Source organism: Prionailurus viverrinus, chromosome C1, assembly GCF_022837055.1.
Source record: "Prionailurus viverrinus isolate Anna chromosome C1, UM_Priviv_1.0, whole genome shotgun sequence".
Taxonomy (NCBI): Eukaryota; Metazoa; Chordata; class Mammalia; order Carnivora; family Felidae; genus Prionailurus; species Prionailurus viverrinus.
Window position 1 is genome coordinate 182,839,116 of NC_062568.1, and position 14,140 is coordinate 182,853,255.

The following is a 14,140-nucleotide window of genomic DNA, read 5'->3' on the forward strand; positions in this document are numbered from 1 at the left end:
CCCGCTTTGATATGTTTTATCTATTGCCCTCCTGTGTCACATTTCATCTAAGGAACCAGATCTACTGCTTAAAACAGTCTGCAAAGCACTAATCTAGCCCCTTCCCTCCTACTGAGCACAGATGCTGAGGCTATGGGGTGTCAGTGACCACAGTCACACAGCACTTTAGAGTAAATCCAGGGTTCCTGCCTCCTGCCCAGACCTTGACTTCCTTGAGCACATTTATGATCTGTAAGACCCAGTGCCTTCAGTACAAGCTGTTGGGAGGTGATGAGTGCCCAGCCCCTGGTGGGGTTCAAGCAGCCTGCAGCGGTAGCCTCCTGCCTTGGTAGGGGTCTGGCTCCTCAACTCAGGTTGCTTAGCTCAGGAGTAGATTGAGAGGCCGGACCAGGCCTGAGAAGGAGAGGGAGTCCTGGTATAAATAACCGTAGGGGGGGCCGGGATGTTTGGGCCAGTCTCCTGGGCTACGGCTATGTTTACTGCCCGGGGAGGGGGGGGGGGGGGGGTGTGTGCATAGCCCATACATTTGCCTCCCTGACTTATAGCCAAATTTCTCCAGGAAGGGGTGGCCCAGGATTAGCCCCAAACACCCCAGCTCTGCACCCCATCAGGTCCTGCCCGTAACTCTGCCCAGTGTGAGCCCTAACCCCCTCAATATCGCCCCACTGTTCAGCCCCAAGTGCTACACAACACGGCATCTCCGTTAGCCCCAAATGCCCCCAGCATTTGCCCCCATAAGTCTCAACTCTGCTCAAATCGTGGGAGGGTGAAGAGCATGAGTATGGCAGAGGAAGGCCCCAAGCAGAGGAGCTGGGTATGTGCCAGGGATCTGAGCTGGGGCCACTGGGCAGGGGGGCAGAGACAAACCTCTCCCACGGCCCTGGCCAAGACAGAGGAGGGCTGCAGCCCCCGGCTTAGGAGAGTGCAAATCCCTCTCCCCAGCCCAGTGCCCATCCCATGCCTGTCATGTGCAGAGCATTAGATGGCCAGACCCCAGTGTGAGAGGGGCGGGCAGGCGCCCCGTTGGTCACGCCACAGCCAGCTCCTCTCCCTAACCAGCCAAGAGAAAAAACCCTCAGTGCAGAAAGGCAAGTGGGTCTCCTTCCCCATGGGACAGCAGCTGCAGTCTGCCCAAGCATGGAGGCCCAGGGGTTGATGTGAGCTGAGTTCCAGCCTTCAGGCCAGGCCAGCTTACCATACACACACACACACACACACACACACACACACACACACTCTGCCCAGCTGACTGTTGGGTCTTGCTTGGGACACTAAACTGATACGCACTGAGAGCAGAGGCTCCAAACTGGGGCCATGTCCATCAGGGGTCTTAGGTGCCTGGACACCTGGGCTCCAGCCCCATATCAGCTACTTCCAGCTGAATAACCTTGGGCAAGTCACTTCTCCTTTCTGAGCCTCAGTGTAAAATAGTGTAACAATATCTCCTCCAGGGTTGTTGGGAGAACTCAGTGGGATTCCACTGAGCAAACATTAATTAAGCCCCACAATGGGCCAGGCATGGCTTTAAGTGCTTTGTGGACCATCCGGTGGAGAGGGGGTGTAGCCTTTTTGTGTTTGTAGCATTTTTGTTTTTGTTTTGTTTTGTTTTAAAGTTCATTTATTTATTTTGAGAGAGAAAGGCAGCGTGCATGAGCAGGGAAATGGCAGAGAGAGAAGGAGAGAGAGAATCCCAAGCAGGCTCCTCGCTGACAGCGTGGAACCCGACTTGGGGCTCGATCCCACAAACCGTGAGATCATGACCTGAGCTGACACCAAGAGTCAGATGCTTAACTGACTGAGCCGCCCAGGCGCCCCAAGGTAGCATTTTGGACCCAGAGGCCTCCAAGGCTCAGGGATGTGAAGAGGCCTGCCGAAGACCACCCCAGAAGGCACCGGGTCCCCGGTCAGCTCTGCAGAAAAGTTTTCACTGCAGAAAGTTTTTCACTGTTATTTATAGGTGTTGGGGACAACTGAGACTTTTGAGCTAGGCTGGGCTGCAATCTGAGCTCTGCCACTGACCTAAGTTCAGCCCATGCCCTGTTCTGGGCCTCAGTTTCCCCATCAGTAGAATGAGGGGATGGGGTGAGACCGGTGATTTCCACACTCTATTGAGCTGCAAGAAAGGGAGGGGACAAAGAGGTGGGGCAGGCTGGGCCACCCGAGCTCCGTCCTTCTCCAGGACACCGCACCACTAGCTGGGCCAAACCCCTGGGTGTTCTCGCGAGCCTGTTCTAAGGCCACTGTTCTAGGGACCCGCGTAGATCCTAAGTCTTATCCCCAGACATCCTTGCAGACAGCCTCCGGGCCTGCACCCATCCCCTCTGCTTCCAAAGGCTCCCTGAGCTCAGCCACACACACCTTCCCCCAGGCCAGGCTTTGCATAAGCAGCTGAACTTTCCCTACAGGCAAAGTCCTAGGGCTTCAGGCCAGGTCTGGTCAGGCCTCGGCAGAGTTAGTGGGCAGCTCCAGAGGAGCCACTCAGGGGGCTGGGCCAAGGGGAGGGGAGGGCAGAGGGAAAAAGAGGCCAAGTGGATGGCATCCCCATGGCTCCCTGCCAGAATTTCCCCCCTTACCATCCTCCTTGGAGATCCACAAAGGTGTTTCTAAAATACCAATCTGCCCAGAGTACTCCTGTCTTCACTTCCTTCCTTCTCCTCCAGGAAGTCACTGCTCCTCAGCCTGACACCCTCAGCTCGTGTCCCAGCCTCTTCTCTGCACACCTCCTGCTCCCTCCAGGCTCCCACTCTCCTGACCTCTTGGAGGTCTTTGCAAATGCCATGGTCAGCCTCACCTCTGGGCTTTGCCCATGCTAGTCCCTCTGCCCAGAATGCTGTTCCATGCTCCTTTTGGCTTGGTTAACTACTACTCCTACTCATGTTGTAGGGCTCGACTTAAACCTCTTCCCCCGGGAGGCCTTCCTAGCCATGCCCAATTTAGGGCTGGGTTTGGCCCCTTTGTGCTGGGCTCCTACAGGACTCTGCACTCCCCGGACAACCATCAGCTTCTGCCACATCTCCCCGGGGACCAAGGGAGGGTCTGATTCACTACTCTGTCCCCAGCACCTGGGAGAGTGACAGGCCCCAAGCGATTGCCAGTGAAGGCTTCCCAAATGGGAGAGCAAGTTCCCAGCGCAGAACTGGGGTGGAGGACAAGACCATGAACTTTGAGGCTCAGCTGGTTCTCATACTGGCTGCAGGACCATGAGGGCCAGTCAGGCATAATATGATGGGTAAGCCTTTGCTATTATTATCTCTCTTATTATTGAGAGCCATAGTAGGAGAGGGAGGCTGAGGCTCAGAGAGGAAGGTGACCGCTGGAGGCCACCCAGCAGGAAGGTGGCCTTCCCATCCCAACCCACATCCCCATGTACACTGTGAGCGCCACCGCGCCCCCCCCATCCCGCCCCCTCACACACACTGACTGCGGCCCTGAAGACCTGCTCACCCCAGAGTCCTTGCACGCTCAGGCTTAAAGTCCCGCCCTCCCGGGTGCTTAACCCTTTACGCTTCAGTGTCCTCTTCTGTGCAGTGGGGTAATGATAGTACCTACCCCCAGGGCTCTTGGAAGGATTAAATGAAGTGATATTTGGAAAACATTTGGCACAATACCTGAGATATCTCTTTTTTCTTTCTTTTCTTTTTTAAAGTTTGTTTTTATTTATTTTGAGAGAGATGGACATCGCTTCTCAGCCTTTTGGCTAAGATCAAGAGAGAAAGAGAGAGAGAGAGAGAGAGAGAGAGAGAGAGAGAGAGAGAACACTTGCGCCCGAGCTAGCAGGGGAGGGGCAGAGAGAGAGGGAGAGAGACAGAATCCCAAGCAGGCTCCGCACTATCAGCACCGAGGCTGACGCGGGGCTCGAACTCACGGACCGTGAGATCGTGACCTGAGCCAAAGTCGGAAGCTCAACCGACTGAGCCACCCAGGCGCCCTTTACTTATTTATTTTGAGAGAGAGAGTGAGCACGAGCAGGGGGAGAGGCAGAGAGAGGGGGAGAGAGAGAATTCCAAGCAGGCTCTGTGCTGTCAGCTCAGAGTCTGAGTCGCGGCTCGATCACACAACTGTGAGATCATGACCTGAGCTGAAATCAAAAGTCGGAAGCTTAACTGACTGAGCCACCAGGCGCCCCTCCCCAGTGCTCCCTTCACTGACAGGTGAACCCTGACTGTGGTTGACCCTGTCCCCACCCACCCCCAGCCCAATCTTGGCTAGAGCCTGAGCTGGTCCTCACTGCCCTCTGGGTGCACAGGCCCAGAAGGAATGGATAGTGGAGACTGACCATCCCCCTAATCCTTCCATCCCACCCAGACTCTTCCGGCCTTCGAGCTCAGGAGGGAGGCGGCTGGGTGGCGCCCAGACTCAAGGATTTCACGCACGGGTAAAATTTCCCAAAAACACTTGGGGACTGGTTGTCAACTTTTTATTTTGCCAAGTAAGGACATTTGAAAAAAGTTCCCAGCCCCATCATTTCATAAAAGAAAGGACATAATCTCAGACTAAAACTCCTTTAAGTGGAATAAATTTAGCTTTATGAAAAAGTCACCACATTGTCCTTATTTCCTTCAATTTTGCCTTAGGCCACTGAGAACCGCATGGGTCTGCTGACGTATCTGAGCGACATCCGGAGCTTGGGCCGGGGGCCACAGGGACGTGGGTTCGAATCCTGGCTCCCCCGTGGACAAGCTGTGTGATCTGGGGCAAGTTATTTCTCCTCTCTGAGCCTTAGTTTCCTATCTGCAAAATGGGAACAATAGTGTTTGCAAAGCACTAGCTCCTGGGAAGAAATCAGGCTTCCAGCCGGTGGCACCTCCCTGTCCTGCCACTGCCTATGGCTGTCCCCCACTGCCCACAGGGCAAAGTCTACCTCCATAGCCTGATGATCCAGGCTCCACCCTCAGGGCCGCGGACACAACAACAGACTCTGCAGATCCTGGGGCAGAAAGGGTAGAGGAAGAGCATTCCACCCCAGAGCCTTTGCTCTCGCTGTTGCCTCCACGTGGAATGCACTCAGGATAAAAATCGCTAAAGCTTCCAGTTCAGTGCCTGCGCACAGAGGACCTGGGGTCCTTATTCCAACCTCTCTCTAGTTGGCAAAACTGTTCTCATCCTTACAACCGCCTCAATGCCACCTTTATTCCCTTGGCTCAGCAAACATATACAAATTACCAACCACACGCCAAGGCCTGTGCTCAACCCCCACCGGCCAGACCTCACAATCCTGGTGCAGAAGCGTCCAGAAGAACACACAGGGCTGGTTGAGCGAAGCCAGCGGAGCGGAGCTCTGGGGAAGGGCCCCCTGTTGAGCCTGGGGTGGGGGTGTGCGGGGAGTGACTCCGAGAAGAGGTGGTCCTCAAGCTGAGAGGCGAACAGGAGTTCTTGAGATGACGGATGGGCGAGGGGAGGGAGTTTCAGGGCGAGGGGAAAGCAGAGAGAGCATTAAACAGCATGTGCTGGAGACACAAGTTGCTTCTTACGTGGGTCACTAAGGATGTTTGAGGAAGGGGTTCCTGCCTTGGGCAGTGAGGGTACAAGCGTCACCGTCAGGGGAGACTGGGGAAGGGTAGGCTGGAGGGAGAGGCTGAGTTTGAGGTGCCCACCAGAAGAGAAGGCAAGGCGTCCACAGGAAGCTCAGGGCTGGAACTGCGGAGGGGCAGGCTGTCATCACAGAGGTGACTCCCAGTGACACAGGAGGGCATGAGCCCGCCCCCCCCCCCTCCACAAAAACTCTGTACAGGGAGGAGGACACAGGGCAGAGCCCCGAGGAACCCCAACATTCTACAGGCAGAAGGAGAAGAGCCAGAGAGTCAAGGGAAGGGTGGGCTCCGCAAGGGAAGGCCCAACAGGCTTCGACCCTCAGGGGCGACGTGGCAGCGTCCCAGGGAACCACGTTGTGGGTGTGAATCCTCCCTCCACTACTTAGCAGCTATGTTGCCTTTAGGCCTTCATTCCCCCGTCTGTAAAATAGGGCTAATTTATTTTTTACAGAAAGGGGAATGAAGGGCAGAGGGGAGAGGGCCGACAAGCTTGGGCGGCCTTCACTGCATCCCCAGGCTGTACCTCCCTCCCTCTGCCGGCCCGGCCCGGGTCACACTTCTGTCCCTCCTCTGTCTCTCCCGCCAGAGTTCCAGCGATCCCCAGAAGTCGGGAAATTAGACGAGTGAGTGAAATCAGGGGTGGAATGCAGAGGGAGGCATTCCTCGGTCCTGGACGATTACAGTACAGCACCCATCCACTGAGGAGGCCCGCGTGTGCTGTGTCCTCGGGCAGTCGGGTCTCTCCTCCTGGCCTCAGTTTCCCCATGTGTGAAAAGAAGCTAGCCGCAGGACAAAATGAGAAGCGGTGAGGGGAGAAAGGCCTATTTGTGCCCCAGGGAAGGACATCCCGCAGGGGTCTGGGTCCCCATTGGGCCCAGGGACCCGTCTCTCCGGAAGAGGGTGGCAGCCAGGCCAAGGAGGGCAGGAGCAGAGGCGCCCGGGATTGTGCTGACAAAGCTGTTCCTTCTCCCCTCCTTTGCTCCCTGCCCCCTCCCCTCCCAGGGGACAGCCTAGCCCAGCAAAAAATAAACCCAAAGACGGTGACCTGGACGGGCCTGAGGCTCCCAGGGAGGAGTGGCAGGGAAGGAAGGGTGGCAGAGAGGTAGCTTGTGACCACCTCCCCCTCCCACCAAAGCCAAAAGATACCGGATTGGACCCCTCTCCCCCCAGCCCCCAGAGCTGGGCTCCAGGGAGCCGTCTCTGTTTTCCATTCTCACACTGTTAGGGAGGGGTACCGCTTGCTTGCCGAGGATAATTAGCAGAGTAGATCTTGTCCAGCCACGCTAGACATGGGTCCCCAAGCTTTAGAAAGAGCACCCCAGGGAATACGCTCTGCCTCCTGGTTGTTGGGCAGTCCTTCCTGCTGTCTGACCTGCATCCCTTATGCTTCAGTGGGAACCCTGCTCCACTGATCTCCAGCAAGCTTTCCTCCCTCTCCCACCTGCCTGGCCTAGATGTCTGAGGAGTCAGGAGAAAGTACCCCCCAGATTTCCCTGCAGGGACTGGGGAGGGCCCCTAGGCCAGAGACCCCACTCCACCCACTCTTCCCCAAATCTCCAAGAAGTAAGAAAGAGGGAAGGAACTGCTGAGCTCCAGCTCTCTTTGCCTCCCTCCCTCAGGCGCTGCCCACAGATTCCCAGCCCAATTAGTCTGCTGCCTGGGGCTGCCCCTCCCATTCCCTCCTCACCCCCCACCAGGTGCCAACCCCCAGGGCACGAAGATCCTGCCCTAGGGAGAGAGTTGCCCAGAAAGCCTGGAGTCCTAGGGGCACTTCATGGGGGCCCCAGTGGTCTGACCAGCACCCTCTCCCCAGCCCCTTAGAGCCCCAGCTGGGTGCTCCAGCCTCCTGGGTGCCCTTCTTGGTGCTCCCAGTCCTCTGAGGGGCCCAGGGAGAAGGTGCTGGAGACTGCCCAGGTCCTCGCCTGGCAACACTCAGAGTCTATACGGTGGCTCTTCCGGCCCTCCAGAATCACTCTGCGCCTGATAGCCCTGAATGGTCCACTTTCCAGTTCAGCCCCATTTTACAGGGGAGGAGAGTGAGGCTTGGGGATTGGGGTGGCGTGGGGGTGGGTACCTTCCCAGCAGGTGTTGAGATCTCTGAATCACCTTTGGGATTCCCTGTCCCCATTCCCCAGGATGATACACTCAGGAGAGAGTGGGGTATCGCCCTCCTCTCCCAGCAGCCCCCCCACTGTCCCCCTGAGCACCATGGCTGTTCTTCCATCTCCCTGGGGCCAGGCTCGCTGCAGGGTTTGCTAACGAGGCCCACACCTCGGCCTGCCTGGCCAGACGGTGACCCTGTCGCATACACGCTCCTCCCCCCGCACCACACAGACATGCTCACACTTACCCCCCAGACCTCTCCGCCAGTCCCTGGGAGAGGAAGCAGGAAAGGCCAGTGGCCAGACAGTCTCAGCAGACTTCCCCCTGGGCCCCAGTCCTAGGTCTGTCTCCCTGTGCCCACCCCCTCCCCCCCGCCCCCAGGCCTGGTGGAGAGCGTCCTAAGGATCCAAGTTGGAGTCCTGGCACCACCCTTCACTAGTTACGTGACCTGGTACAAGGTAGCATATAGGTGGGTGGCACCCTCTCACCGGCCTCACTTTGCTCAGATGTGAACGCGGTTACATGGGGGACCACAAGGAAGGGGCTCAGGCTGGGGCCCTCAGGACCCCCGCGGAGAGCTCACACTCTGCCCCCTACTGGGCCAGCACCCGGTCGGACCCTCCCCAGGCAGAACAGTGAAAATGACAACAACACAATACGCCGGTGCCCTTGCCGGTGGCTGCGGCCCATGCAGGGCACAGAGCAGGTGCTTTAACCCACTTGGCCTTGACTATCCCAGAGGCTGGAATGGTCATTCCCAGCTTTCAGATGATAAAAATTGAAGCTCAGAGAGGTGAAGTAACTTGCCCAAGGGCACATAACCGCTAAGGGTAGAACCAGAAGCGCACCCAAATCTGTCCGGCTCAGATCCCATGCTCTTAACCCTCGGTGGGGCAGCCACTGGAGACAGGACACGTCGCCCCTTTCTCCACCCCAGCCCCACGACTCCCACACTGGGGGTGTTAGAGAGGGGCTGCCCCCAGAGTTCCCCGCTGGGCCCCTTGGCCCATAGGAGGGTCAGTCCTGCGCAACGGCCCCCGTGCGTGTGGTGCGGGGAGGAAGGGTGATGAGCCGCTCCGAGTCGGGGAAGCTCCCTGCGTGGCCTCCTTTGGAGCAGGGGCAAGGCCTTGGCCACAGACTCTGCAGAGCTTTCCTCTCTCCTGCTCCCCAGGCGGTTCGAGCTCCCTTGACTGGCTCAGAGAAACTTCAATTAATCACCCACTCAAAGTGCTGCCATCAGCCCAAGAATAATCACCTCTTGAAACACTCCTGGCTCCAACGTTCAAGAATCTAGGCTTCCACGGCAATACGGACTGAAGTTAGTCATTCAGCACGGCTTCCTCAACGGCAGGAACGAATGTACTACGGGGTTGGGGTGGGGTAGCAGCGAGGAATCTAACCTGCTCCGGTGACCCCCAAAGGAGAGTTCGGGCAGGAGGGTGCAAAGGGACCTAAGGGGGAGGGTGGGGAATAGAAGGGATAGAAAGCTGGCAGGATGGTCTCTCCATTCGCCCCCTCCTCACAAAGACCAGACAAAAGAATTAAGAACTTAAAAACAGCGGCACAAAAAAATTGGGGTCACGCTCCAAGGCTGTCCCCAGCGTCAGGCTAAGTTCTTGGAGCATCAGCCCAGGGGGGGTGAGGAACACTGTCATCTCAAGTCCTGACCTGGGAGGCAGAAGGCCTGGGCTCCTGGCACAGTCATCCCACCGATCTGCCCCTTTCCGTGCCTTGGTGTACCCAGCAGCACACTGCAGGCCTGGGCAGAAGGGCCTCAGAGGGCCCTTCGGGGGAAGCAAAGGCCAGCAAAATTCTAGGAGGCCACCCACGCTGCTCCCACGCGGGCCTGAGGCCGCCCTCCCAGACAAACGCACAAATACACACAGACCTGTAAGGGCAGCCCCGCAGGTATGGACAGGCGGGGGGGGGGCAGAAAACTCGGGAGTGGGGTCAACTCTGCTCTGTCCTACGGGTCTGGGCTGGGGCCGCAGGCCCAGGTGTGTGTCTGCGAAGCGAGTGCAGAGTGGACACAGCTATGCATTAGGTTTCCTTTCACTGGATGCCTGCTGCAGGTGCGTGTGTGACATCCACGGCCGTGTGTGTCCAAGTTGTAGTGAGCGTGTGAATGAGGCAGGCCGCTGAGCGTGCCACGGGGACGTGTGTGCAAAGCCGTGAACAGCAGAAGTATGACTGCCTTGGGTGAGGCTGGGCAGTTTCCACCCAATCCCACAAACCCTTGTCACTGCCCACCCCCTGCTGCCTGTGTGCTGGGTGCTGGGGCCAGAGAAACCACTGATGCAGGACTACCGCGCCTGAGGCTGGGCCTGGGGCTGGGCTGCTGGCCTAAGCCGAGTCGCAGGAGAAAGACAGCTCTGAGTCCCACCTAGCTCTGAGCAGGCTCCTCAGTGACCTCTCTTGAGCCTCAGTCTCCCCATCTGTCAAAGGAGGAGGAGAACAGTACCCTCCTCAAGGACATGGTCTACGGAGAGCACTTAGCACGGTGCCCGGCCACATAACCGATGCTCCACGCGTGATGAGAAACTTCAGTTCAAATTCCAAGGGCCAACCCAGGCGGCTGCAGGGAGCAGGGGGTGGTCCTGGACAGGAAGTCAGGAGTCTTTGCGTCTGGTTCTGCATTTGCTTCTCATTCACTGTTTGACTCGGGAGCCTTAGTTTTCTCATAAGCAAAATGGGCTGTCAAAATGTGAGGACCCACCTAGTGGGGATGCCTGAGGGCTCTGGGCCCCCTCTGCTGGACTTATTTCCAACCCAGGCGGTGATCTTTCTCAGATGGTCAGGGTGGGAGCTTGGAGGACTCCCGGATTAGGAGTCTAGGGCCCCAGGAGCGGCGGCCACCTCCTTCCCTCCCCATTCCCACAGCTTCTGACCCCAGGGACAAGGCTGAGGAGGATGTTTACAGAGTGTAAGCCTTCACATAGAGAAAGTGCTGGGCAGCTGGGGGCTGGAAGCAGCCAGCCTCACAGTGGCGCGGGGAAGATGGGAAGTGATGGGGCCTTGCCCTGTATCAGCCCCTCCCAGCGCTCTGGCTTCAAAAGGGAGGCTGGGGTGGCCTTTGAGAGAATGCAGCAAGGAGGTGAGCATCCTTCCCGAAGGCTCAAGAAGCAGGATGGGCAGTGATGTGGTGTTTCTCAAAATTCAGAGAGCAGGGTCTATAAAGGGTTGAGGGCTTAAGTCAAAGGCTGGGGATGCAGAGGAGGGACTGGCTGAGAGGACTGGGAGCCTAAAGAGAGGTGAGAGAGCTCAGAGATGGGCCCACAATCCCTCAGGCTGGACTTCAGTAAGGAGAAGACCGGAGTCAGCGGTTCCCACTTCCCAGAGGCCACAGCTGCACTGGCAGGAGAGGAAAAATCGGGGCTTGTCTTCTGGGTAATCTCCCACACCTCGGTGCCAGAAAAGGTGCGGGGCCCAGGAGGACCTCGCTGGCAGGTGTGAGGGCAGTGTCGCCTGGGGTGAACAGACCCAGCTCACCCCAATTCCCTCCTTCTGAGCCCTCCTCTTCCAGGCTTTTCTGCCAGGGCCCTCCTACTTGGGCCTGAGCCTCTGGGAAGGGGGTGCTTGCTAACTGTGCACATTGGAACCCCTACGCTTGAGCTGCCTCTGAGCGCCATTGTGGAGTGGGGAAGGGATTTGACCAACAGTGCAGCGGGAGAGCTAGAAGTCCAACAGCAGGAAGCACTTCCTGGCAAGAACAGCCAAGACCCTACAGTGAGTCACTGAGAAACCCCACACCTGGAGCGCCTCGAGAATGGGAGAGGCCTCCTGTGTGGGCCCCGTCCGCCAGCCCCAATAATAACATCCATCTTTTACACTCAGACCCTTCCAGCTCACCAAGCTCTTTCCCACCTATTACCTTATCCAAGAGGGAGGTCCACAAGGCTGGGGTTTCTAACCACTTTGATGGCCAGACATCTAAAAGCTCAGAGAGGCCCAGCCATCAACCCAAGATCACACAGCCCACAAGAGGTGGGGCTCCCAACCCCTCACTTCCTTTGATCTCTAAGTCAGATGACCAGTTCCCTGAGAACTCCTAAATGTCTGGATGTTTTCACACCGCATTTCCTTCCTCAGAGCTCCTGAGATGCCTCGTCCCTGGGCTCCCGGGCACAAGTGGTCAGAACAAGCGTGCCCCTGGCCAGGGCATTCCTGGCATCCGGAAAGGGCAGGATGTGGGGCAAAGGTGCCAGCGGATTTAGCTCCTGGAGAGGAAGGAGAGGCCCTTCCAGAGGAGGCGAAGACAGTGGCTAGCCAGGTGACATGAGGCTAGTCCTTCACCTCCAGTGACCCCCATGGAGACCGAGAGGCCAGGCCTCGGGACTAAAGACCCCCACCCCAGAGGGCAACTGGCTTCCCCAGGCCCAGCCATGCCTTGGACAAGTCATCTCCCAAGAGGAGCCCACGGAAGGCACAGCGCTCTCTGCATCTCAGCCTCCTTGGGCACCCCAGGCTGCAATGCAAGCAGTACAACCACCCTTAATTAGCAGTCCCCCTGCTCCTCTCACCTGACTCCACTGTCCCTTGTACTGTCGTCACTCCAGCAGTCCTCTCTGCCGCGAAAAATATTCAGCTTGGACCCTCCCAATGGGCACGGGCGGGGGGGGGGGGGGGGCGTTGAACTACTCCTAACAGCTGACCATGACCCTAAACCTGACCTTATGTCCTGACAAACTCCACTCTGCCCCGGGGCCTAGCCCAGCGGGGGTCTCTGCACAAAGTCAAGGCTACACCCCCACCCCCATCCCCACCCCTGCCCCCAAGCATACTGGCTGAGAGAGTTCTTTTCCTCCACCTTCCCTGTGGCAGGGGGGGGGGGGGGGGCTCTTTTGCTAGCATTTTCCTCCCCTGCACCTCTGAAATTCTGTGGGCCCAGTCAGGATGGGGCAGAGGCAGGCAGGAAGAAAAAGACAAGTAGAAGAGTGAGGCAGGTGGACAGGCAGATGGACAGGTGGACAGGCAGGCACACAGAGGGACGGAAACAGACAAGCAGAGGGACGGCTGGACAGTCAGGGGGAGAGATGAATAGACGGGCCAACCACACACAGGTGGAAATTCCGGCACAGGGCCAGCCAGACAAGGCAGAAAGACCGTCTGACAGTCAGGTGGGTAGGCAAGGGGACCACCCAGGAGACCCCAAGACCAGAGAGCCCTCTCTGAGAGCAGCAATAAGGAATTAATATCGGTACATTTTCCAGGGACCGGAGGTCTTTCTCGGGCACCTCCGGGCGTCCCAGCGCCAGGCCCGGCCCTTCAACTGATATCTGTGGGGCCTCTCATGTTCCCGGCTGGGCCAGGCCGTCCCCCAAGACTGAGCTCTAAGCTGCCAAAATTCACTCTTTACATCCAAGAGGGGTCAGTGTTTTTGAAAGTTGTAGGAGCTCGGCAAGGGGGAGGAGGGGGCCCGCAGCGTCAGTGTTTCCAAACCTACCCCTCTCCTCTTTCTTTTTCCCCAGGGTGCCCAGCGCCAGGCCTGGTGCAGCAGCCAGCGAGCTGGGCAAGCTAGCAGGGCCGCCCGCTGCTGCCACTGGGGAGTTGACGGTGGAGGGGAGGCTGGGTGAAGACAGACATACAGCACACACGAGTGTCAGGGCTCAGGTGGTTCACGGGGACCCCCAAACACCTACAATGGGGGGCCAGCCCCAGAATGGAGTGGAGGCCATTCCTGGACAGGGTCATCTCCAAGGGGAGCCCGGGGGGAAGCCCACTCTGCCAACAAAGTTGGGGAGATGGTGACAGAAAGTGTGTGGGGGCCAATGAGTCCCTTTTGTGTCTGGGGCACAAGGAGACAGGCAGGGAAGAGGAAAGGGGACCCTGCTGTAGTGGCTCCGGAATGCAGAGAGGATGGGGGACCAGAAGCTGGATGTGGGGAGTACCTGGGACAGAGGAGCAGGGGTTGGAGATCAGGGTGAAAATAAAGAGTTGCGGTGGGGAGGTCAGAAGCGAGGTCAAGCGGGGATCAGGACCTGGGGATCAGGGTTAAGGTCAGACCGGGGGATCAGAAATCGGGCTCAGGCTTGGGGGTAGAGAGGAGGGTCGGTCGTGGGAACTTGGGGTGGGGGGGTGCGGGGGGCGGAGTCATGGCGGCCGACCATCCCCGGGGAGCCCCGGGCTCGGGCAGCGGCCGCGCGGGGGTCGACACACGGGGGCGCGGCAAGGGGCGCAGGGTCGCAAACTCACATGAAGACGTGGTAGACGAAGGCCCAGCCGCGGGGTCGCTCCAGCACGTTGTAGACCCAGTTCTGCAGGCGGCGGTAGCGCTTGTGCGCGGCCGAGGAGCGCTGGCCGCAGGCGGAGCCCGAGCCCGAGCCCGGCCCAGGGAGGGGCGCGCCCGGCGGCAGGGGGCTGCCCAGAAGGCCGAGGCGGCGCGGGGAGCCGCCCCCGCCCGCCTCGCCCCGCTCGCTCTGCACCGCGGTGAGCGCCACCAGCTCGGCTCGGGGGGCGTCCCCGGGCGGGGGGGCCAGGCCGAGGCGGCGCGGGGGGGCCTCGGCCAT

General features: G+C 58.6%; 1 protein-coding gene across 3 annotated transcripts in view; it reads right to left on the bottom strand.

Moving 5' to 3' along the window:
• KCNQ4 (potassium voltage-gated channel subfamily Q member 4) overlaps nucleotides 1–14,140 on the bottom strand; it is a 53,317-nt gene extending 39,177 nt beyond the window's left edge. For 2 of the 3 annotated variants that reach the window (XM_047872206.1, XM_047872205.1), the window contains exon 1: nucleotides 8,890–8,975. Coding sequence is in view for 1 of the 3 variants with exons in the window: in XM_047872204.1 (XP_047728160.1) it covers nucleotides 13,827–14,140 (314 nt within the window). In the remaining 2 variants the exon portion in view is untranslated. Of the gene's footprint in view, nucleotides 1–8,889; nucleotides 8,976–13,826 lie in introns of those variants that run through there. The other variant, XM_047872204.1, reaches the window with a different exon arrangement.